Source organism: Aristolochia californica, unplaced genomic scaffold, assembly GCF_029961685.1.
Source record: "Aristolochia californica isolate CCGP_79_NKW_82.1479 unplaced genomic scaffold, dmAriCali1.0.hap1 SCAF_11, whole genome shotgun sequence".
Taxonomy (NCBI): domain Eukaryota; kingdom Viridiplantae; phylum Streptophyta; class Magnoliopsida; order Piperales; family Aristolochiaceae; genus Aristolochia; species Aristolochia californica.
In genome coordinates this window covers 30,746,376-30,772,351 of record NW_027181782.1, presented here as the reverse complement: position 1 = coordinate 30,772,351, position 25,976 = coordinate 30,746,376, and the positions used below count along the sequence as shown (strand labels likewise).

General features: G+C 36.3%; 2 protein-coding genes and 1 pseudogene across 5 annotated transcripts in view; 1 reads left to right on the top strand and 2 right to left on the bottom strand.

Moving 5' to 3' along the window:
- Nucleotides 1-4,543, top strand: part of LOC137944250 (E3 ubiquitin-protein ligase CSU1-like) — a 61,265-nt gene extending 56,722 nt beyond the window's left edge. For all 4 annotated transcript variants that reach the window (XM_068789875.1, XM_068789876.1, XM_068789873.1 and 1 more), the window contains exons 2-3: nucleotides 1,720-1,963; nucleotides 3,687-4,543. In XM_068789875.1, coding sequence (XP_068645976.1) covers nucleotides 1,725-1,963; nucleotides 3,687-4,359 — 912 coding nt within the window. In that variant the 5' untranslated portion in view covers nucleotides 1,720-1,724 and the 3' untranslated portion in view covers nucleotides 4,360-4,543. The remainder of the gene's footprint in view (nucleotides 1-1,719; nucleotides 1,964-3,686) is intronic.
- Nucleotides 4,544-5,267: 724 nt separating this feature from the next.
- Nucleotides 5,268-6,590, bottom strand: LOC137943775 (putative pentatricopeptide repeat-containing protein At1g74400; annotated as a pseudogene).
- Nucleotides 6,591-6,614: 24 nt separating this feature from the next.
- Nucleotides 6,615-22,080, bottom strand: LOC137943773 (pentatricopeptide repeat-containing protein At5g61400-like). The gene is made up of 3 exons (XM_068789207.1): nucleotides 21,905-22,080; nucleotides 6,941-7,403; nucleotides 6,615-6,842 (listed from the first exon to the last, which is right to left on the bottom strand). Exons 1-3 carry the CDS (start codon nucleotides 22,078-22,080, stop codon nucleotides 6,615-6,617), a joined length of 867 nt encoding a protein of 288 aa, XP_068645308.1.
- Between the last annotated feature and the right edge of the window lie 3,896 nt (nucleotides 22,081-25,976).

Sequence of the window (25,976 nt, the reverse complement as noted above, 5' to 3'; positions counted from 1 at the left end):
TTGTCTCGGCGGAAAACCAAATCTAAGTTAGGGGAGAATTTCCCGCTGCGCGCGTGAAGACTACGATTTTGCACCTGCGATGATTTCACACGTTCGAGATCACTAGCACGTGAAAAAAAAAAAAAAAAAACTGTTTCTTGAACTCCTGCTGTCTCTTCGTCATGTCTCTTGAAAAGACTCAAATTGTTTGAAGTATCTTAATGCTAACTTCACTCGAGTTTTTTAGAAGAATAGATTGGTAGCATCTCAAAACTGTTGTTGTATGAATCCATGCTCCGAAGAAAAAAACGAAAATGGCCATACGATTAAGTCATCCAAAATCATTTTTCTTAAACTTTTTATTTGTCTCCATGATCTGGTTTTCTTAGTCCTTGAATAAGAATGATCTGATTGAGTACAAATGGACAAAACTAGCATTGTTTTTCAAAGGAATGTTTTTGTGATTGATTATTGAATAAAGTTTATGCATAATTATTTAGCTTTTATGAATAATTTTATGCAGGGTTAATAAATAGAGGTTACGTCCAATTTTAAGTAGAGGTTATACCCAATTTTGTGTAAAATGTATACACAATTGTATATACAATTTATTTGACTTGTATTTTATGCAAAGTTTTAAATGTAGGTTGGAGCTTGAACTCGGTTAAAATTATTTGGCTCGAGCTTGAATTTGAAATATTTAAATCAAGCTCGGCTCGGCTCGATGCCACCCCTACTAACCATCATAATTTGTGCCCCCAGTGGGGGGGGGGGGGGGAGGGGGGGACAAGTCATCGAGCGAGGAAAAAGATCAGGGAGCTCTTCCAAAGAAAGCGATGATCCCGATAGCGAGTGGGCCCATAAATTTCAGCAAGGCCCCAAGTGAGGCCGGTACACCTGACCTGTAATTTAATGCCGATAGAAAAAATGTCAATGATATGATCCACCGCATCAACAACCGACGAGTTCCAAAGGAGGAGGATTCTTCTTGAGAAGCCAACAATGTTAATAGCCTGCCCTGTAATTTAATGCCGATAGAAAAAGTGTCAATGATATGATCCACCACATCAACAACTGACAAGTTCCAAAGGAGGAGGATTCTTCCTGAGAAGCCACCAATGTGAATAGCCTGCCATTTCAAATTAGGACATCCCCATAAGTCATGAACAGTGGAGTCAGATAGACTTTAACATTTAGTTTTTTCTAATATTACAATAGATAAGATGACTTTTGACAAGAAGATTGCGCACAGTGGCACACATCTAGAGGGAACTAATGCCGCATACATTCCAAGAAATAACAATCATTGATGGTCTTTGTTGTTAACTCCAGGGGTGGACTTGTCACCTGGCAAATACCCATAATAGGTCACTCCCATTTTTCTTGTCACTGTTATCCCTTAATTGATCTTATTACTCTTTAAGGCTTTGGCTTATTTGCTGAAAGAACACATAATGGAGGTATTAATTATTTGGACTTAGGGTGCTGATGGAAAGAAGAAGAAGAAAGAGTCTGTGTTGAAAGTGACATCTCGATAAATTTCTAGATTGACAGTACTGTATTTTCTATTTAAGGTCAACATTCCTTTGTAATTTCTCGGACATGGGAGGGCTCGAACTCAAACAGAGTGAAGCTTTTCACTTTTCAGTATTTAGTAGGATCAGCTGATTTACTTTTGATTCAGGTTGTTCTTATTGTGATATTTTCATTTTTCTTATAAAGTTTGCTGTGATTGTTCAGACAAGATGCCGCAGCGGCACTCAAAGAACAATAATGATCTTGCTTTCTTCACTTATGATGAGAAGCGGAAACTTGGTTATGGCACCCAGAGGGAAAGACTCGGAAAAGATTCAATTAAACCGTTTGATGCATGCTGCCTCTGTTTGAAGCCATTTATTGATCCACTCTGCTGCCATAAAGGGCATATCTTTTGCAAAGAGTGTATATTTCAGTGCTTGTTATCTCAGAAGAAAGACATCAAGAGGTCAGTTTGTTTTTCTAAAAATTTATTTAAGATCTTTTATTTATGGCCAATGGTTTTAAGTCAACAATCCAGTTATATCTTTTTATACATCTAATAATTATGACATTTGATTTATGATATGTCTTTGAGGATGACTATAGTCTTTCATTGCCTTTTAAAATTTTTATCTACAATTTGGTCTCTAGACTAGATAATTAGCTTATAGCCTTTAAAATTTTTAATTAAGTTCTGGCCTTTGGACTACGTAAATAGTTTGTGTTCTTCATAGATTTTAATTAAGTGCCGTGTGTTTTGGACTAGATAAACAGTTTATAATTGTAGGCACATGCACACTGCTTATAGATATACTCCAGCTGAATTTTTGGAATTTTCATGACAAAGCTTCCCATACTGAGACACATTACATGGGAAATGTATAGTTTGCTATTGCTGCCACCAAATCATGATGAGAAGAAGATAGCTTTATAACCTGGATATGGTTGCTTTGTGGTGCGAACTTGTTAGTCATGGGTTTTGAGATATAAAATTTGTCGTGATTGAGATACAATTCCCAACCTCTTTGTACCTTTACTCACTTAGTCAATCTAGAATTTCTACTTTGGAACTATATAATTCCCACAATAGATTACAGCATCATATTCCTTTGATGCAATCCCGGACATTCTAACCCCTTTATTTGTTTGAGGAGTAGGGATAACAAGTACTTCCGTGTTGACACTTCTTGAGGATGTACGATTACCTTCCTCAGGAAAAGGGTGTAGGGTATTTGGGAGGGACTGAGAATGAACTGATGGGACTTGGCCCTCCTTAGAGATTTTCTTGTCAGAGACCTGCATTGCCTGTTAACATGCTTTTATTTGAACCACCCTTGGTTTCATCATTAGTTTTCTTGCGTCTCTCCTGGGTCTTGGTAATCATTCGAAAAAAAAAAAAAAAAAAAAAAGTTGAACTGTTTGTGATTTGTAAGCTTTGGTGGAGTTTTCTTACAGACATAAAGTGGTGAAGTTTATGAAGAACTACTCCGAGTGAATTCTTTAGTTTGACATCTGTTTGTAGCCCCAAGAGTTAGTGGCTTAAATAGAGGAGGAGAACATTTATTTAAGCCATCAATTAAGGAAGATTGAAGCCAAATTTTTAGCGTGTGTTTAATCTTTCAACTAGGACAAGAGTTCAATAAGGCTCCTGGATGGATGAGAACGCAAATAGTTCTCTAAGAGTGCTATTAGAGAAGTAGATTTTTATTAACCATTGGAAACTTACGTGAAAGTACAATAGATGGAGATGAGTTTTATGTGATATGGGTTTATAGTTCGGAAATTTGACGCATCATGATCATTAATTTAGGAGTCTATGGCTTAAATTATGTCCGTAAATTTATGATTCATGAGCATTTACTATATAACAATCACTGATGATATTTTTTATTAACTTGTGATGTAAGTAGAGCTCATGGTCTATTCATAAGCCGTTTGATTTATGAAGAATAACACATTTGCTGCATCCATTTTTCACATGGAAGTCCCTGTATTATGGTGGACGCACTGATTTGGCATTTTTGTTATTAGAATCGAATTCGCAAAAAATAATTCCCAAGCAAACATTACTTTGGATGATCATTTTGTATCATCTTGAATAAATTCAAATGGTTGCTTGAAGAAGTTAACAAAAGCCAAGTCAAGTCAAATTCTAAATTTAAGCTTGACTGTTCCTTTTGAACTTTCAGGAAACAAGCAGCACGTGCTACCCAGCAGAAGCAAGAGAAAGAAGAAGAAGAGGAGAAACTAATGCTGCAAAAAGCCCGGGAGCTTGATGCATTTGATCGGCAAAACCATGGTGCTGTTCCAAAGTATGATGATCGGAGCTATACCCAAGATAAGAATGGCTTCCATGGTGCCAACAGTGTTAAGGTTACATCCTTTGAGGAGGAAGCCCTCCGGAACATGAAAGCTTTTTGGCTGCCATCTGCCACACCTGAAGCCCCAGTTAAAGTGGAGGCCCCTTCCACTGATACAATCTGTCCTGAAGGAAAAGAAAAACTCAAACTCAAAACCCTTTTCCCAATTCATTTTACAGAAGACAATAATGATAAGAAAGCGAAGTCGTTGGATGCAAGCTATATCTGCCCCAGCTGCAAGGTTACTCTGACGAACACATTGGCACTTGTTGCTGTCAGCACATGTGGACATGTGTTTTGTAAGAAGTGCGGGGATAGATTTATTGCAAAGGACAACGTCTGTTTGGTCTGCAACAAGGAGTGCAAAGAGAGGAATCTGGTTTGCTTGGAGAAGGGGGGAACTGGCTATTCTGGACACGGAGATCATTTGGACGCAACTGACTTTAAGCATTTAGGAAGTGGTAGTGGGCTAGGATTGGTGAGGCCTGCTGTAAAGACCTGAACACAGATGGCTGACTGCTTCACCTTGTTTCTTTGTTTTTAATTCTGGAATTATGTTCATAAACCTGGGATGAAAATGTTTAGTTATGCTTTGCTTTCCTGTATTTTGGATGGAAAAAAAAAGAGACCGTTATGACACCCTAACAATTTTGGTTACATACCGCTTAATATATATTTTTGTGATCTTTTAGCTGTACGAGGATATTGTAGTCAGCTGTTTGCGGACACAGCATGATTTAACACCACTGATGTAAATTAGCAGCAGCAGCAGCAGAAGGGAACACTGATGTGACAAACAAAATATGAAAGAGGTTGCTACATACAGAGTTCTCTGTATGTTGTTCAGAAAGCAGCAGGAGGTAAGAAAAAAGTGTAGAATCATGACATACAGGTTGAGGAATATTTTTTTTGTTCTTTTGTATTCTACAACATGTATCACTATATTGTAGCGAATTAGTAATCATCAGAAACCTGTCCATTTCGAGGCTAAGGGAAGGGTCCCCAAACCTATTTCACTACTTTGAAACTGATTTCTCTGAAATTAAAGATCACAGGAACGATTGATCAATTCCTTCCACTGTTATTTACAGGTAGTGGACGTTGGCTTGGATGCGAAAAGAACCGAAGGCATAGAAGTGGCCGCTTTGATGATTTTGATGGAGAGAACGAGTCATAGTCTGGTTAGTTTGTTTGCAATCTGTAAGTTCTAAACACAATCTCCTTGAGTTTTTTCAAGAGTTGTTAATTTCTCCAAGAGGCTCGCCTTAGATGTTGTGGGGCACCACCAGTCCTTTACAAAATGAATCAGTAGCAATACAGGATTGAACCAGCAATGAGATACACTCTCTATATCTCCCTATTTGGTGTCCTGTATTACTTGTCTAATGACGCTTCGTTGGTGTGTCATTATCATCCAGACCCATAGTCTATCCCGAAGTAAGTGGTCGAGTTCTTGAGCAACCCATCTAGTATGTCATATATATCATCCCTCTTGAGGGTGGTTCCCGTCTGCTGCAACAAATTCATGGATTCTGTTATCCAACTCAATCAAACTACAACCTGGAATTCTACGTTGCCCCATTATCTGTTCCCTTGGCATTGATTTTTCAGCCCAGAAGCCTGCGGCAGCATAGGTATTGGCAACAGTTATATGATCATTGACGTGGCTACTAGGCTCCAAGGCTAGCAGCCTTCGTTGAGCGTGAAGTCCAAGCTCAATGTCAGCCAGCATAGTGCGCCATATCACTGCACTTGGCTGGATTGGCATCTGCCTAATAAAAGCCAATGCCTCTTCTAGCAGTCCAGCACGGCAAAAGAGATCCACGATGCACCCGTAATGGGATATGCATGGCCTCAAGTCCATATTTCTTGTTCATACGGTCCAAATGCTGCAATCCTTGCTCCACGAGGCCTGCATGGCTACAGGCCATTAAAACACCAATAAATGTAACTCTATTAGGAATAGTTCTTGGGTTACTTTCTTCGAGTTTGGCAAAGAGTTTTAGAGCTTCCTCTGCTTGACCATGAATGGCGTGCCCGACGATTATTGATGTCCAGGTGGTGATGTCCTTTGTTATCAGCCCATCAAACAATTGACGAGAAGCTTATATGTCTCCGCATTTTACGTACATATCAACGAGAGCGTTCGACAGAGAGGTCTATTTTGAAACCTTTACTTCGGTTAATGTAAGCATGGATCCATTCTCCCACCTCCAAAGCTCCCCAATCTGCACAAGCAGAAATAGCGATGGTTACTGTTACCAGGTCTGGTTCTACATTTTTCATCTGCCTTAGTCTGAACAACTCCAGAGCTTTCCTAGGCTTTCTGTTTTCAACATATGCAGAGATCAATGCAGTCCAGCAAATAACATTTTTTTGGGGGATTTCCTCGAACACCTGGTGGGCATCCTGAATGTTACCAGTCACTGAATACATACCAAGCAAGGATGTCTGAAGAAAAATGATGCGTTCATACCCCAAGTTCACCATCAATTTGTGTATCTGTCTTCCCGTGACTACAGAAGGCGTCCTGGTGCAGGTCTTCAACACAAGAAGGTAAGTGAAGCCGTCAATTGAACCAATACCTTTTCTCCAAACTCGCCGAAAAAGCAAGAAGGCTTTGCTGAGGAACGTGCACCTTCTGAGAATGGTGTTCAGTTTATTTGGTTTTCTTCTTGGGGGAGAGTGTAAGCGACATTTACGTAGAGCCCCCACAAAGAATAGCCTAGTCATTTTCATGGAAAAAAACGCAGGTTTCTAAATTCTATCATCAGCCAAGACTGTTGCGACATTGACGCACAAATTCTTATTCCAATCATTATGTAAGCGAAATGTACTATATGTAACAACATTTGGCTGCAACCCATTTCCAAGCATTTCTCTGTACAACTCAAGCGCTGGGTGCACACTAAGGGTCTTGCAGTGTCCGTCCATCAGCACGTTATATGTATAAATATTCGGAGTATCCCCCGCAGGTTCATCTTCCTGAATATGTCAACAGCAGCAGTAATCATATCCTCCTTGCACAATCCACAGATGATAGTCGTATACGTGACAACGTTTGAATTGATCCCCCTACTAACCATCTCATCCAGTAGACCTTCATCGCAGCAAGCATTGATCAGAGTGTTGTAGGTGACCACATTGGGGCAAAGACCTCCAAGGAGCATGTCCTGGTACATTTCCCAGACAGATTCGTACCTCCCTATTTTCAATAATCCATTTAGAGGCGCATTGCACGCCTGAATAACTGGCAAACTTCCAATCTTGCGGAACACCCAAGAAGCTTCATCGATGCGACCCATCTGACAGAAAGCAATAACTAATACATTGAACACTTCGGAAGTGAATTTGGGGCCCTTTAACCAACCGAGGGTGTCAAAGACAGAGGATGCAAGGGGCTGAGATTGCCCCTTTTCCTGAACAGTGCGGACGAGTTCTTTTGTCAAACAGGTAGCCTTGGAATACCACTTCTCCTTTGTCAAGACATGGATGATGACACAATAGAGCTGCCAATGCTTGCTCTGATCGAGGTTTTCCGAAAACCTGGTGCGCACTATCGGAATTAATCATAGTCGTTATCAAATGTGAGAGGATAGGAGAAGTTGAAGATGAGGACGCAGATGAGAGAGTGAAGATTGCTCTTCTCATTGTTGAACTGATTAGGATTGACACTAGTGAGAACTGTCTTCTCTTTGTTGTGAGGAACTTACGCCGAATGGGTTCCAGCATCTACCTGCACAATGTGACAGGATTTTTCATTCATCATCAGATCTTAATAGAAAAAGAAAAGGTGAAATAAAGAGAGAAAGGCCAAAAACATAAAGAAAGATGGAATTAGGAAATAAAAACGAAATAAGAAAAAAGAAAAATAGAAAGAAAGGTGAAGTATAGAAAGAAAAGAAAAATATAGAAAGAAAAACGTTATATAGAAAGAAATGGCGAAATAGATAAAGAAAAGTGAACAATATAAAGAAAGGTGAAATATTCAAAGAAAAACGAATTATAGACAGGAAAGATGAAACATATGGAGAAAAGGTGAAATGTAGAAAGAAATGAAATATAGAAACAAAAGATAAAATTAGAAAGAAAGACAAATTATAGAAAATAAGACAAAATATAGAAAGAAAAACCAAAATATAGAAAGTAAAAATAATATATAGAAAGAAATAAGAAATGAAAGAAAGATGAAATATATAAAGAAATTTGAAATACAGAAAGAAAGACGAAATATAGAAAAAATAACGAAAAATGAAAAGAAAAGCGAAATATAGAATGAAGGAAAAAATACAAAATAAAGATGGAATATAGAAAGAAAGATGAAATATAGAAAAAAAAGTGAAATATAGAAAAAAAAGCAAAATATAGAAATAAGGAGAAATATAGAAAGAAAGGCAAAATATAGAAAGAAAGGGGAAATACTGCAAGAAAGGCAAAATATAGAAAAAAGTCGTAATAGAGAAAAAGAAAGTGAAATATGGAAAGAAAGGCGAATTATAGAAAGAAAGGCCAAATATTTAAAGAAAAGTGAAATATAAAAAACAAAGGAGAAATACAGAAAGAAAGACGAAATATAGTATAAAAGTTGAATTAGAGAAAGAAAGACAAAAACTAGAAATAAAGACAAATTATAGAAAGAGAGACGAAAAATAGATAGAAAGCCAAAATATAGAAAAAAAGACGAAATGTAGAAAGAAAGATGAAATATAGAAAGAAAGACAAAATATAGAAAGTAAGACAAAATATCGAAAGAAAAACCGAAATATAGAAAGAAAAAGTGATATATAGAAAGAATGAAGAAATGATAGAAAGATGAAATATATAAAGAAAGAAGAAATATATAAAGAAATGTGAAATACAGAAAGAATGACAAAAAATAGAAAGAAAAGCAAAATATAGAGCGAAAGACAAAATACAAAATAAAGATGGAATATAGAAAGAAAGATGAAATATAAAAAGAAAGGTGAAATATAGAAAGAAAGGCAAAATATAGAAATAAGGCGAAATATAGAAAGAAAGGCAAAATATAGAAAGAAAGAGGAAATATAAAAAAGAAAAAGGAAATATAGTAAGAAATGTAAAATATAGAAAGAAAGTCGAAATAGAGAAAAAGAAGGTGAAAAATTTATAAATATAGAAAGAAAGGGGAAATATAGAAATAAAAAAAGAGAAAAAAGGTGAAATATGGAAAGAAAGGTGAATTATAGAAATAAAGACCAAATATTTAAAGAAAAGTGAAATATAGAAAAGAAAGGAGAAATACAGAAAGAAAGACGAAATATAGTATGACAGTTGAATTAGAGAAATAAAGGCAAAAACTAGAAATAAAGACAAAGTATAGAAAGAGAGACGAAAATAGATAGAAAATCAAAATATAGAAAGAAAGACGAAACGTAGAAAGAAAGTTGAAATATAGAAAAAAGGCGAAATATGGAAAGAGTAGATGAAATATAAAAAGAAAAGGTAAACTATAGAAAGAAAAACTTAATAGAAAAAGAAATGGTGAAATATAGAGAGAAAGACGAAATATAGAAAGAAAGTTGGAATATAGAAAAAGAAAGACAAAATATGGAAAGAAAGATGAAATAAAGCAAGAAGTCAAAAAATTGAAAGAAAGGCGAAATCTTGAAAGGAAGGCAAAATATAGAAAAAAGACAAAAATGGAAAGAAAGTCGTTATATAGAAAGTAAGATAGAATATAAAAAGAAAGAAATGGTTAAATATATATAGAAAAGGAGAAACATAGAAATAAAAATGAATTATAGAGAGAAATGGCGAAACATATAAGGAAAAGAAAAAATATAGAAAGAAAAGGCAAAATATAGAAAGAAAAGCGAAATATAAAAAGAAAGAAAAAATATAAAAAATAAGATGAAATATAGAAAGAAAAAAGTGAAAAGTAGAAAGAAAAGGTGAAATATAGAAAGAAAGAAGAAATGAATGAAAGACAACATATATAAAGAAAGGCGAAATACAGAAAAGTGTAAGATAGAAAACAAGATAAAATATAGAAAGAAAGATAAAAGATCTTATGGATTAAAAGATTCAGATGATAAACCAAGAAAGAGTAAGAAAATATATAAAAAAGGATACTTTATTAGAATATCTAAAAGTATTAAACCGTACTTAAATAAAGAAAGACATGTAAGAAGATTTAATCTTAAACGAACATATGAAAATAAGCTTACCTGCTATATATGTGGACAATCTGAACATCTTGCTAATACTTATAAAAAAAGACAAAAAATTAATTCCAAAATATCTTCTTTAGTAGAAAATGTTCAACAAGACCTAATAGAAGTAGATGAATATATGTTAAATACAAAATCTATCTATAGCATTGTCAGTATAAATGATATTCCTAAAGATATTTCTGATTCAGATGAAAAATTAAACCTAGATTGCCCTACAAATTCTTTTTTAGAATTAATGGATGTTAATTTGGAATGCTCACATACCTGGTTGTGGCAAACAGATTAGATACTAACCCTTGCTTCAAATGCTTATGGTATCCTAGCAAGAAAAATAGAGCCAAATGTACTCAATGTTTTAGTGAAGCCTATATTCCATGTCTTAAGACATTAGGAATTCAACTAGAAGATCCTACTTTACAAAATAAAATAAGTACTACTACGTTAGAAATCTTATCCAGAAAAATTTAGAATTGTGAAGTAGAAATTGGTCTCATAAAACATAAAATAGATACTTTAGAAAAAAATTCTTATGATGGTATCACTATTGGTTTAGAGGAACCCGAGACTTCTTATGTCTGTAACCAAGATACAAAAGAACCTGAAACCACTTTTGTATATAACCAAGATAAAACATTTACTAGTATCATTGTTAGAGCTTAAATACTTTTCCCAGATAAATATACAATTACTTTAGTTGCTCTAGTAGACTCTGGTTGTACAAAATGTATCATTCATAAAAAACTAGTACCTTCTAAATACCACAAGAAAACACATAAACAAATTCTTAGCCAACAATTATATGGTACTTGCAACCCTTATAATACCTATATTGATACAACCAAAATCCAATTTTATAATAATTGTTCTTCTTTCTCTAGTACTTATTCTCTTCCTCTTACCTGGATCCGAGATCTTAAACTAAAAGTAGATTTTATTTTAGGCCTTAATTTTATTCTTCATAATAATGGTTCCCTTACAATATGTAGAGATTTCCTTCACTTCAACAAAAATAGTAGTACTATTCCAGTTTATACCACTTATTCATCCACTATTACATCTAACCAAGCAATGGAGCGTGGTGGATCCCGAATAACCATAGAAGACAACAACCATGCCTGTAAAAAAGAAAATTGTAAATGCAAAATTCCAGGTAGTTAACATAAATTAGAACTAGGAAGTCAAAAACATCCCATCATAATAGAAGCAGAAAAACAAATAGATAATAATATAATTAAACTAGATAATAAGTTATTATGTTACGAAGAAATTAATACCTTTACTCCAAAAAACTTAGATCCAAACTCTACAAAAGAAGATCTTATAGAAGTTAATATTCAACAAGAAAACATAGTACCAAACTCACAACTACAACGTAGTTTCCAAGAATTGCAGGAGGACCTTATGAGTGAAGAAGAAGACATTGATGACTGGATAGAACATATGTTAGATATTGAATATTCTTTTTTAGACACTAAAAAGCTTTATTTAGAAATAATTAATATTAACCATAAAGATAAATTATATCTCCAAAAGATTATTGATAAATTAGATAAATTAGAATCTTTTGGGGAAAATCCCCTCAAACATTGGGAAAATAACCATATCCAATGTAGGCTAGAATTACTTAATCCTAATTATATAGTTAAGAAAACCAATATAGAAGTTACTAATCTAGATAAAGAAGATTTCAAAAACCATATAACAGAACTATTAAACTTAGAAACTATAAGAAAATCAATTAATCGACATAGATCTGCCGCATTTATTGTAAGAAAACATAGTGAGACTGAAAAGAGAAAAATCTAGGATGGTAATCAATTATAAAAGACTAAACGATAATACTGTTACAAATAGTTATAATATTCCAGACAAGTCACAATTGAAAAATAGAATCCAAGATAAAAGGATTTTCAACAAATCTGACTGTAAATCAGGATTTTGGCTATTAAAATACATCCAAATAGTATAGAATGGACAACCTTTACATGTCCAGAAGGACATTTTGAATGGTTAGTAATGCCTTTTGGCTTTAAGAATACTCCAACCATTTTCCAAAGTAAAATAGATAATATATTTAAAAAATATGATACCTTTGTATTAGTATATATAGATAATATATTAGTTTTTAGCAAAACAATAGAAGATCATATTGGTCATCTTCAATTAGTTTTAGCAGAATTCATGAAAGAAGGAATCATTATTAGAAAAACAATGGTAGAATTATTTAAAGAATATATAAAATTCCTGGGTGTCAATATAAGACAAGGCCAAATAGAATTACAAGAACATATTTCAAAGAAAATTTTAGAAATGCCAGATGATCTTTCAGAAACCAAACGACTTCAAAGGTTATTAGGATTAGTAAATTATGCCAGACCATTTATTAAAGATATAGGAAAACTTATAGGACCATTATATGGAAAAAAAGTCCCCAAATGGTCAAAATTTCTTCAACAGTGAAGACAAAAACTTAGTTAAAAAATTAAAAGAAAAAATTCAAAATTTAGCCAAACTATAAATGCCACTTGACTCTGATTATCTTATTATTGAAACATATGGTAGCAATATAGGATGGGGATGAGTATTCATTGCTAAACCTCATAAGTACAATGATAAAATAGAAGAACGGATCTTTAGTTATGCAAGTGGTAAAATAAAATAAAAAGGCAACATGAGTAGCATAGATTCTGAAATTCTAGCTATTATTTATTATTTAGAAGCTTTTAGACTCTTTATTATTAATAAGCAGGAATTCTCATTAAGAATAGATTGTGAAGCTATAGTAAAATACTTCCAAAGAAGTAAAGAAAATAAAATAAGCAGAAGAAGATGGTTAAACTTGGTAGGCATAATTACTGGAAACAGATATAAAGTAGAATTTGAACATATCAAGGGAAAAAATAATAGTCTTGAAAATACGTTAAGTAGGAGATTTTTTTCTTTCTTCCCATGTTAATTGAACAGATGGATCTCCCATATCAAAGTTCTACAAAATCATCTTCTTCCAGGATTAATAGCTATGGCCAAGAATTTTTAAGACATCGTCTTTCTTTCTATATATCGTCTTTCATTCTATATTTCAATTTTTTTTTATATATTTTATCTTTCTTTCTATATTTTGACTTTCTTTCCAGATTTTATCTTTCTTTCTATATTTTATCTTTTTTTCTATCTTACGCTTTTATTTTTGTATTTCGCCTTTCTTTAGATATTTTGTCTTTCTTTGATTTCTTTTTTCTCTCTATATTTCACCTTTTCTTTCTACATTTCACTTTGTCCTTTCTATATTTCATCTTATTTTCTATATTTTGTCTTTCTTTTTATATTTCGCTTTTCTTTCTATATTTGCCCTTTCTTCCTATATTTTATCTTTTCTTTATATGTTTTGCCATTTCTTTCTATAATTCATTTTTATTTCTATATTTCTCCTTTTCTATATATATTTAACCATTTCTTTTTTCTATTTTTCGTCTTTCATTTTGTATTCTATCTTACTTTCTAGATAACGACTTTCTTTCTATTTTTCATCTATTTTTCTATATTTTGCCTTCCTTTCAAGATTTTGCTTTTCTTTCTATTTTTTGACTTTCTTGCTATATTTCATCTTTCTTTCCATTTATTGTGTTTCTTTCTATATTCCAACTTTCTTTCTGTATTTCGTCTTTCTCTTTATATTTCGCCATTTCTTTTTCTATTAAGTCTTTCTTTCTATATTTTAACTTTTCTTTTTATATTTCACCTACTCTTTCCATATTTTGCCTTTTTTCTATATTTCATCTTTCTTTCTACATTTTGTCTTTCATTCTATATTTCGACTTTCTTTTTATTTTTCGTCTCTCTTTCTATACTTTGTTTTTATTTCTACTGTTTACTTTTCTTTCTCTAATTCAACTTTCATACTATATTTCGTCTATCTTTATGTATTTCTCATTTCTTTTCTATATTTCACTTTTCTTTAAATATTTTGTCTTTCTTTCTATAATTCGCATTTCTTCCCAAATTTCACCTTTTTTTCTCTATTTCGACTTTCTTACTATATTTCGCCTTTCTTGCTATATTTCATTTTCCTTTCTATATTTTCCCTTTCTTTCTATATTTTGCCTTTCTTTCTACATTTCGCCTTATTTCTATATTTTGCCTTTCTTTCTATATTTTGACTAAGTTTAGAATGACAACTGTTTCGATGAACTTTAGAACAACATCTGTTTCGACTAACTTTAAAACAAGAACTGGAAACTACAAACATTAAAGAGAAAATTAGTTCTCTTTATAAATTATTTTCTCAAGAAATTTGTAGTGATATTCCTACTACATTTTGGGACAAACATAAATATATTGTGTCGTTACCTTATATTGATGGGTTCAATGAAAGAACCATTCCCACCAAAGCAAGGCCTAATCAAATGAAGCATACTTTTCTAGACCTATGCAAAAAGAAATCCAAAATCTATTGGATAAAAAAATAATTACAAAATCATACTCCCCATGGAGTTGTACTGCTTTTATGTCAATAGAAATGTAGAAAAGGAACGAGGTGTTCCGCAATTAATGGTTAATTATAAACCACTCAATGATTGTTTGAAATAGATCAGGTATCCTATTCCAAACAAAGAATATTTATTAGACATATTATTTTCTGCTAAATCTTTTCTAAATTTGATTTGAAATCTGGCTGTTGGCAAATTCAAATCAATAAAAAGGATAAATACAAAACTGCATTCACTGTCCCTTTTGGTCACTTTGAATGGAATGTTATGCCTTTTGCTTTGAAAAATGCTCCATCTAAATTTCAGAATATCATGAATGATATTTTTACTGCTTATTCTGAATTCACTATTGTTTATATTAATGATATACTTGTTTATTCAAAATCTATTGATGCTCATTTTAAGCATTTAAATGTTTTCAAAACAGTCATGGGCTGGTGATATCGGTACAAAAGATGAAATTGTTCTAGACCTCTGTCAGATTTTTAGGTCACAATATTCACAAAGGGAAAATAATTGAAGCATTGAGTTTGCTTCCAAATTTCCAGATGAATTATTGAAAAAAAAACTCAACTTCAGATATTTCTAGTAAGTCTCAATTATATTGCTGACTATTATCCAAATCTGGCCCAAGACTTAGCAATATTACACAAACGACTCAGAAATAATCCTGAGTTATGGACTCCTAAGCATACACAGGCAGTCCAATTGATAAAAAGGAAGGTTAGACAACTCCCCTGTCTTAACCTGACCAATCCTTCCTTGAATTTCTTTATGCAGGAAACTAATTTCATTTTCTTTTATATGTCTCAATTCCGAAATCTCATTAATAAAACTTACTTTGGGTTGAGATTTAAAAAAGAAATATATAGGTTTATTATTAACCTCTCCAAGTATTCCTTGGTTGTCAATGCCTTTGATTGGCATAATTTTTTCCAAAAATGGAGTGCCTAATATGACTTGTTGAGTCATATCTTTAACCAACAGAAAGTCTGAGGTTATGCACTGATCATTAGTGCTGATTGAGGCATTGTTTAATTTGTATTTTATTTTCATTTTCTTGCCATTTGCATTAGCCAAAGATTGGGTAGTATTTTCAAAATACTGGGTTGGAATTAACCCTTCTTGGATGTAGCTTAAATCTGCTCCACTATCAATCAGAGCTGTCAACTGAGGTATGACAAAGTTCTGGTTGATGACCAAGTTAATTTTTGTATGCCACTTTTGATGAGTGACTTTGGTACTTTGATTGAGAAACACTTCATCTGATTGTTTCTCCTGAGTTTTTATTTGTTGTTCAATCTTTTTATATAAAGATTTTAATTCTTTTAATTCAAGCTTGATACCTTTAATTTCTCCTTGCAAAGTATTCAGAGAGACCGGTTGTTTTGAAGAAATGGATTTTTCATAACGATTTACAATTTCTTTCAAAGAATAGGGTTTAACCCCTTGTCTATCCTTTGAGGCTTTGTCAAGATATTCTGTTATTAGATATCTTTTTTGTAGAGGATCTTCCTCTTGATCAATGGTCTCCAATAAAGTGTGTTGATCAATAGTAAGAACATTAATCTGATGCATTTGGGCCACAAATTGTAGATGAGAACAACAACAATTGTGATCCTCTTTTGATTGGCTAGAGGAAGCATAAGAAATGTCATCGCCAGAATCAGATTTTAAGAGAATTTTGGCCAACTGGAGTCTTAATCCTTCATCTATCTCAAGTTGGTTAATTTTCTCCTTTGTTTTGCATCTATTTGAATAGTGGCTTAATTTACCACATTTATAACAAACAATTTTCTTTTTGTCTGGGAGATTCCTTCTAGGAGGTGGTCTAGAAGGAGGTTTTCGGGTTTCCTGACTAGTCATTTTATGCGACTGTCTCTTAGGATACTCTCTACTTTGGTGAGAGTAGGGTTCCTGAAAGTGGTTGTTCTGTGTTACAAGCAAATTGTTCACAAAACTCTCCTTGCTCTTTTTTCCCAGTTAGATTTTGTTGCTTGAGCTGAGCTTGGAGTTTCAAGTCATTACATAGGGTCAAACCTTCTTGGATAATTGCACTAATAAGGAGACCATAAGTATATTGCTGGTAGTTAATAATTCCTACCTCATTACTGAGTCTCCTTTTTAATTTGTTGGAAAAAAGAGTGGGTAATCCTTCAATGAATTTGCCTTTTCAATATTCATTATTGGCATCAGGTCGTTGCATGACCTTAGAAATGAAGACATATTTATACCATCGAAAATGGCTAAGAGTTCTGCATCTAAGATTTTGCAAAACCTCTCTTCCCTTGTCAGTTTGGGAAGTTAAATTACCTAAAAAATGATGTAGGATACAGGAAATCAAGGTATAAACTGCATCATCTTCACCTAAATAGGCTTGACCTGATTCAGTTTTAATTACCTTTTTGGAATTATAAATTTCTTGTTATTGTTCGGTGATGAGCACATTATCCCACCAAACTTTCAGGGCACCAGAAAACCCTGCGGTAAGCATTTCGACAATTCCTTGAACAATATTTTTATGTTGCCGACAAATGGTTCTGTACATGAGCATCCTTTGACATGTTTCGAAGATTTGGTATTCAGATAACCCATCTAAATTCCATTTCCTATATGGAATGGCCATCATAAACTTTCTAATCTGTAAATAGATTTTCTTCATACAATAGGTCCTGAGGTGTAGGCCTATGATAATAGAATTTATGATTCAAATCCCATTTCCGTGTAGATTTTTTAGAATAATCTAATTTTGGATACTTGGTTGTTCTATCATTTCCTGAAGAATATCTTCAGTTTGACTGATATTGGTTAATCCGAACTGTGCAGGATCAGATTCAATATCAGAATATGCTAAAGGAGTTATATCTCCTGAAATAGAAGGAGGGATCGACAAATCATCATCAGAAGCCTATTCGTTAAGAACATTGAGGCCTGTGACATAATGTGTTTTTCCCTTTACTTTTGCTTATGCAATTTTAATCTTTTCTTCTAAAGATGTATCATCATCCGCACTAATATTAAGATTTCAAAATTTGGATAATAATTCATTAACAAGTTAAATATTATTATCCTTTTATTAAGGGTTTATTATTCCTCAGCAAAGGTAAATTTCGAGAGGATAAGTCATATGGATTATGACAAATTTTCTCGGGATTACTTTTGTCTAATAAATCTTCAATACGAGTCAATTTATGACTAATAGTTCAAAGATTTAAATTTGTATAATTGTTTTGTATCCTTATTTGCACCAGTGGGCTTGTACTGTTGTCTGGGTTAACAAAAGTGATAGCTTCAACTGCCTTAGAGGGTTTGTTTTTTAAAGTGCTTGGGAATGTAATCTTTAATGGATTAGTTGGAGGATCAATGGATGTGATTTTGATTCCAGATTGAAGCTGCCAATCTCTCGTTAGGGTTGAAATAGTTAGTGTTGTTGTAGAAGCTAAGGGTTGCTTCTGTGTGTGCTTCAATCGATATCGCATGAATCAATCAACAAAAGACATAATAACCTTATTTGTGTCCAAATAAAGATAAAATTCTTTTGATAGTTCAAGGCGCTGTGCGGCCCCATAGGTTTCAAAAAACCATCGTTTAAAACCTAAATTATTGGGGTAAAAAATTTCAGCTTATATGGCTGCTCTATCCTCCACGTGTTGAATCCAGTCATTTCACTGGAATGGGAGAAGTGCGCTATGCTCCCTCTTTGTATAGACCCCATGAGGTATCTGGGTGTCTGATATGTGGATTCCTTTTAATGAGGAATCATCCTTACAGGATTGTTTTTCATCCACTTCTCTAGGCGTGAGGTCTGACCTACATCCGAGTATCTGGATGATGATGGCAAAGAGACTCGGTATGGAGTCTTATCTTTGAAATTAATTATCACGTCTCCATCTGTGGATTGAATGACTTGATCAATATCCTGATTTAACAGGAGTTTTGGAGGAACAACCTGAGGAATGGTCCAAGTGGTTGGGAATTGAATTTCCTCCCAATTGATCATTCTTGGAGTGGCAACATTGGCACTCATAAGATCGGTTTCGATCAGTACCTTAGGGACTAGGGTATTCATAATTTTAAAATGAATCCTAGCAATAACTGCTATGGTTTTAGTTCCAGGAATAAAATTGCATCCCTATATTTCAATCCTCAATTGGATTGCTTTTAAAAGATTTCTATCTGTTAAAGATAGGGTAAGGTTTGGATGGACATTAAAATAAACTGGTCCTCTACTAAGACTAGTTTCAACTATACCCATCAATGAGGGTTTCCAATCAAAACATCTTCCATCTCGTAAGATGGCCTGTAAACATGTATTCATCCCTAATAATGGGGTTTGAATGCAATTTGTATGCATCCAATATGCATATATTTCTTTTCAATATCTACAAGATACTTATTTAGATCTGTTAACTCTAATAATTTAAGAGTGGAATCTTGATTTTCAAGATTAATAGTTTGTTCCATGGTTTTAATTCCCATGGTACTAGCAAGGGTAAAAGTCCCCTTCTTGTAGATTGAAGTAGGTTTAATAGACGGAATTGTCCAATCATTCAATTGTTGTTGAACTTTATATTCAACCAAAGATGCATTCTTAACTAATCCAGTATTTCAACTACTTGATGCCATGCTAAGATTAATTTAAAATTAAAATTAAAATTAAAACTAATTAAACTACAATTGAACCTACAAAGCAATAAACAAGGACGAAGAACAATAGAAAGGGGAATATCCTAGTATACAGTAAAAATATTATAAACTTATTATATGATAATCATAAATAAATTAAACTATTATTCGTAATATCATAATCAGTTTACTGTTCATCATCTTCTTGTGTAGATACACGTCTGTCAATGATTTACGAGTAATACGGCCTTTCACGCCATCCTCGACAACACGACCTTGCTCAACACGACTTGGGTGACGTCCCATATCTTATACAAGAACGACGATGAATATTAAAATTCTTACAACATTAAGAGCTTAGTTCTACTCCCCTGATGATTAAAATATAAAAAATTTATAATATCCTACTTCATTCCTGGATATTCACTATTTAGCCTTCAATGGCTCTGATACCAAATACAGCGGGAGAAGGAATTAAATAGAAGGCAGTAAGAAACAGAAAGAGTAGAGAATAGTTTCAAACTTATTCACAATATATTAATGTACTTACAGTAAACTTCAGAACAAGCTAAGGAATCAAGAAGGCAACCTTGAGTACACTCTGAGAGAACTCCGAATTTCAAGTGATGCCTTAAAAAAATAAAACATCTCCTTATATAGTAGGAGAGGATACAAGTGGATTCTATAATGTTTTGAAATCCACCACTAAGGAAAAGATAGGCCTCTATGATTGACGCAGCTGAGTGGAGACACCTCTATTATTGAGGTTAGCTTCATGATTTTCTCCATGATTGAGACTTGAAAGAGACTTTTGATGGGCTTGGTCCCAGAGAATCTTTCTTTTTCTTAAAGCTTTAAATCTAACACAAGCAAGGCGGCTACTTTTGGCATCCCATTGATGTGACTTGATGTGGAATGTCGACCAAATATACTGTAGGTGTCTTGATTGATGTGATAGAGGATAAGATTTCCTCCACTAAGTGTGGACGGATGTTGCCGACGATTTTTTTTGCTGGAACTCTGACATAGATATCCTGTAAATACATTTATTTCTTTTTAGACTTAGATTCATGGAGATGAACCATAGTCTCCGAATAATCAGCCATTGTATGCTCGTCATCTATATGCTGATTGTTGGGTAATGAGTCAATAGCATGATCTGCATTATCGTCTTCATCTTTTTCAATACTATCATCTGCAGCATGGTTTGGATATGGACATATTATCATCAGCTGGACGGGATGCAGACGGTGTGCTTTCATGACACAAATCAAGAATAGAACCCTTCATTCATTCTAAGAGTTTTTTCATCAATTGGGCTTTCGAAATATTCGGATAATGGACTCTTAATTGAGTCTTAAAATTGTTGAATAAATTCTTCGGGTCATAATGGACCTCTAGCACTTAATATAATCTGACAGACTTAATTTCTGCAACTTTGGCATCAATGTTGGGGAAATTCTTCCACCATTGAACATGAAAAGTTAGTAATAATGTTGGAATGCCTTCTTCATTAAAGCCTGTGGTATAGTCCCACCTCCAGATCTATGGTATAGAAAATATCATGAAGAAGTAGAACAACTCACCATTGTTGGGTATTCTTCTTATATGAGATGGAGGATGAAGCCATGGTGTGGCCAGATACCAAGGCCAAAGACTGTGCAAGTCTAGTGCACAACACCAGCAGTAACAACCAATGCCAAGTTCAATGGCATGGCCCAGAGGGGCACACACATATGGCCAGCCTGACATCAGTTGCAGCGGAAGAAAACATACTTGAGCTTGCCAGACGGATGTCCAAGTAGCAAGGTGTGCAAAACCCCAATAGCCGGCCGAGACACAAGGAAGCACGCCAACAGACACGAAAAACGGGTCAAAATGGGGTTGCGCACGGCCAAAACTCCAAGCGAACGCACAGGCAGGTAGGGCGAAATGGGGTTGCACGCGGCCAGGACTCCATGAGCGCGCGCGGCCAAGACTTCTGCGCGCGCCCTGCCAGGAATCGAGGGGCGCACGAAATGGGGTTACGCGCGGCCAGGACTCCAACTATACGTGCGTGCGACCTGGATTCCAAGGGCCCGCATGACCAAGACTCCAAGAGCCACACGACCTGGATTCCAGGCGCCCGCGCGATGAGGACTTCAGGCGCCGCGCGACCAGGGAACCTCCTACGCCAAAATTCGTATTTTCTACATCTAGCTGATTTCTGGGCGTCTTTAGAGATTTCTAAGGGCCAGGGACGGTTTCTGAGCCTTCTAAAGACCAGGGGAGGAGGTTATAAATAGGAGGGGCCTCTCCCATTGTTATGAATTCCCCATATCTTGGATTCACCCTCTTGTAAAACACAGACATGAGGGAGAGTTTTTGTAGAGGTGGACGACCACTCCTTGTATTCTTTCTAGAGTTAATACAAGGTTGCTTTCTCTCCCAACTTCATTGTCTTTCTACCTTTTTATGTTCGTACTTCACTTGAGAGGAAGGAGTTTGCAACGTTGATCTAAGGGGCTAGAGGCTATACTACCTTTTGACAGATTGAAGGTAGGCCATCACGAGAGGTTGAGTTCTGCAAGCCTAAAGAAGTTTAGGCTCGACTAACCCCATGACAAACTGGTATCAGAGCTTTGAGCCCAGGGGGCGAAATGGGGTTGCGCGCAACCAGGACTCCAGGCGCATCTACAGGCACCTGCGCGAAGCACGGTTGCGCCAAGACACATTCTGTGGTGTGGCAAAATGGGGTTACGTGTGGCCAAGACTCCAGGCGCATCTGTAGGTGTCCGTACGAAGCGGGGTTGCACCCAGACGCATAATGAGGCTGACAAAATGGGGTTCCACGCGACCAAGACTCCAGGCGGACCTGACAAGGGCACCTCCAATGCCAGAAACCGAATTTTCAGGATCTGGCGGATTTTTGGGCATTTCTAAGGGCTAGGGACGGGTTCTTAGCCTTCTAAAGACCAAGGGAGGAGGCTATAAATAGGAAGGGCCTCTCCCATTGTAAATCATCTGGAGATTCTTTACTCTTCAAGTGTATAGAGAGAGTTTTTAGCCTTTGGCCTTCAAGAGTGTTTGGCCACCCTTTGTAATATTGTCTTCTCAATACAAAGCAGGCTTTTCTCTTCTATCTCTTTGGTCTTTTCGTTGTCCTTTTATCTTGTAATATCTAATATGTAAGTTTGGAGGAGGATCCGTAGGCACAAGGAGGCTGACTAGTTCTTGGGAAGAGCTAGGCCGCACGGGATAAATATTCTGCTTGGCTGGACGGACTTAGCCAAAATCTTACCACGTGACAACTGGTATCAGAGCGTACGTTGCAATTGATGACTTCCACAAGTGGAGAAGATGCTTCAAGAGGTAAAAATCAAGTAAGTGACATTGATTTTTGTTTTACAACTCTTGAACATCGTTTGGACAACGTTGAAAATCTTTGTACAAATTGGGAGGAGTTCGTTCAAAGGACGATTGAGGAGCAACCATCTCCGAATTGGCTGAGAGGATTTGAAGAAGACGTCCACTCAGCCATTTCCGTCATGAGGGTGGAGATGGGACAATTGGGGAAGGATGTCAAGGACCTCTCTGGAGAGCTACATGCAAGACTCTCCTTGTGCGAACAAGCCTTTGCAAATGGAGGGGTTGTTCACGCACAAGCAAAGATCAAGGTACCTGAGCCAAAGTCTTTCGTCGGAAAGAGACACGCGAAGGTCATAGATAATTTTCTATGGCAAGTGGAGCAATACTTCCATGCTAGCAAACTTACCAACGATCAAGCCAAGGTTAGTACTGTTGCTATGTTCTTATCTGATGATGCTATTATCTGGTGGAGAAGACACATGGGAGATGAGCAAGAGGGAGAGGACCCTGTCCACACTTGGATGATTTCAAGAGGGAGCTGCGGAGGCAATTCTTTCTAGAAGATGTCGAGTACCAAGCAAGCAAGGAACTTCGTGCATTGACGCAGAAAGGCACTATTAAAGAGTATGTACAATCCTTCACTTCCCTTATGCTTTGTATATCCAACATGACAGATGAGGATCATCTCTTTTCCTTTCTCGCTGGCCTACATCCATGGGCTGAGCAAGAATTGAGAAGACGGAGGTAAAGACATTAGCTTCAGCTTTATCAACGGCTGAAAAATTAATCGAATATGAGAGAAGGAATGATTCGGCTAACAAAGTGTCTAAGGAAAATAATAGTGGTAAAATGAATTTTAAGAATAAGGAGAAAGGGGAGATGAAGCCATGGGCAAAGGATGCAAAGGCTAGGCCGGAAGAGAAGAAAAGATGGGACAAACAGAAAAAAAGGTCCATTGTTTCATATGTGAGGGAGAACACTTTGCGAGAGATTGTCTTAAAAAGAGGCTCCTCAATGCTACTCAAACTGAGACGAACAATGGAGGAATTGAACCTAGGATGGGCTCTCTAACCCTTCTCAATGTTGCTGTCCGTTCAAAGGAGGAGAAGGTTGCTCGACTTCTTGTAAGACCCTTAACAGAACTTCTTTTTATCTCTCTTACACTTGCTGGACATACTGTTAAAGCAATGGTGAACACTGGTACCACCCACAACTTCCTTTTGGAGGAGGAGGCTAGGCGCCTAAGGATACGAGGAGAGAAAGACGGGAGCAAAATGAAAGCAGTATGTGGTGATAGGAAAGTGGGTAGGATTTCTGAATTTTACTATTGTTGACATGGATGATTTCAAGGTGATTTTGGGAATGGAGTTTTTCATGGTTTGTAAGGCTTTTGTAATGCCGCAATGTTAGGGTAGTAGGGATTATGAACGAGCAAAGATGTAACAGAAAAGGACTTAATGCTATAAGCCCTCCAGCTTAAGAAAGGTCTTAAGCAGGGGTGTTCTACTTACATTGTTGCTATTTGTGCTATAGAGCAGGATGAGGTCATGCCTACCCCTAAGGAGATACAAACTGTTTTGCATGAGTATAAAGACGTCATGCCTAAACAACTCCCAGTGAGGTTACCACCTAGGAGAGGGGTGGACCATCACATAGAGCTTGAGCCCAGAGCAAGAAAGCCTGAACAAACACCATACTAGATGGCGCCCAAAGAGCTGGACGAACTGCGAAGACAACTCAGTGAGCTGCTGGATGCCGGTTCATAAGGCCAAGCAAAACACCTTATGGAGCCCTTATACTGTTTCAGACTAAGATGGATGGAAGTATGAGACTATGCATCGACTATAGGGCGCTCAACAAGGTAACTATCAAGAACAAGTACCCTATTCCCCTTATTGCAGATCTCTTTGATTAATTGAAAGAGGTGCAAGTTTTCTCCAAATTGAAATTGCAGAGTGGTTATTACCAAGTTTGGATTGCTGAAGGAGATGAGGGAAAGACTACTTGTGTAACAAGATATGGGGCTTACGAGTTCATGGTTATGCCCTTTGGCCTAACCAACGCACCTGCAACATTTTGCACTCTCATGAATGAGGTATTTTCTGAATACTTGGACAAGTTTGTCGTTGTTTATTTGGATGATATTGTGGTGTACAACAAGAGTATGGACGAGCACAAGGAACATCTTCGAAAGGTGTTCAAGACATTGAGACACAATCAACTGTACGTCAAGGAAGAGAAGTGCTCCTTTGCGTTGCCAGAGGTGTCCTTTCTTGGACATTGGATAGGGGGAGGACGGATATAGATGGATAACAAGAAGGTGGGGGCTGTGCGTGACTGGTCAATCCCTACCAAGGTGCGTGAACTTAGGAGTTTCCTTGGCCTTGCAAATTATTATAGGAGGTTTATCAAGGGCTTCTCAGCTATAGCCGCCCCCTTGACCGACCTCCTCACGAAGGACCAAAAGTGGCAATGGACAGACACATGCCAAAGAGCATTCTAGCAGCTGAAGGACACCATGGTGGCTGAACCTGTGCTGCACCTTGCTGATTTCAGCAAGCCATTTGAGGTACATACCGACGCCTCAAACTATGCCATTGGAGGAGTGCTAGAATAGGACGGACACCCAGTCGCTTATGAGAGTAGGAAGCTCAATGAAATTGAGCAACGGTATACTGTACTACAAAGCGAAATGATGGCGGTAGTACATTATTTACGTCTTTGGAGGCACTATCTTTTAGGCTCCAAATTTATTGTAAGAACTGACAATGTCGCATCTAGCTACTTTCTTACGCAGAAAAAACTCAGTCCAAAGCAGGCCCGCTGGCAAGATTTCTTAGCCGAGTTTGACTTTCAGATGATGTATAAGGCGGGGAAGGCCAACGGTGCTGTAGACGCACTGAGTAGGAAGGTGGATGCACCTAACTCTTACATGGAAGAGACCAACTAGAGCTTAGAGTACATGGCGCAGCTAGCACCAGAATCATGCGCGCATGCGACAGAGGAGAAGATGAACGTGGCTAAAACCCCGCATACCACAACACCCGGCACTTGCTTCACGCGCACAATGCTCGATGTGGTAGCAGCAGAAAATGAAGTGGCGCGCGGCTCGAGCGTAGGCGCAGGAGATATGCACTTTGCGCAAGGCGAGCGCGCGCACATGGAAGACTCTCTTGGCGTAGAAATAGAAAATGCAATTTTGCGATTATGAGCCTTAGTAGCAATTACAAAGGTCAGTACTTCATTGCTAGACCGGATTCGCACTGGACTTTGCCAAGACACCCAGGCTTATAACAACGTACAAGCTGCTGCCTTGGGCGAGACGAGAAGATTCTGGCTTGACGACTGATTGCTCAAGACAAAAGGTAATCGACTTTATGTGCCGAAGTACAATAACCTACGGCGTGACCTCTTGAGGGAATGCCATGATACCTAGTGGGCATGACATCCAGGTCAAAGAAGGA

Excerpts from the sequence above, each read along its gene's own strand:
- LOC137943773 (XM_068789207.1), bottom strand. The coding sequence starts at position 22,080 with ATGCCCAAAAATCCGCCAGATCCTGAAAATTCGGTTTCTGGCATTGGA. Across the intron at positions 7,404-21,904 it reads GCCTGGAGTCTTGGCCACAC|GTTTTCGGAAAACCTCGATC; the intron begins GTAACCCCATTT and ends AGTGCGCACCAG. Across the intron at positions 6,843-6,940 it reads AAGGTCTACTGGATGAGATG|GAAGATGAACCTGCGGGGGA; the intron begins GTTAGTAGGGGG and ends TGACATATTCAG.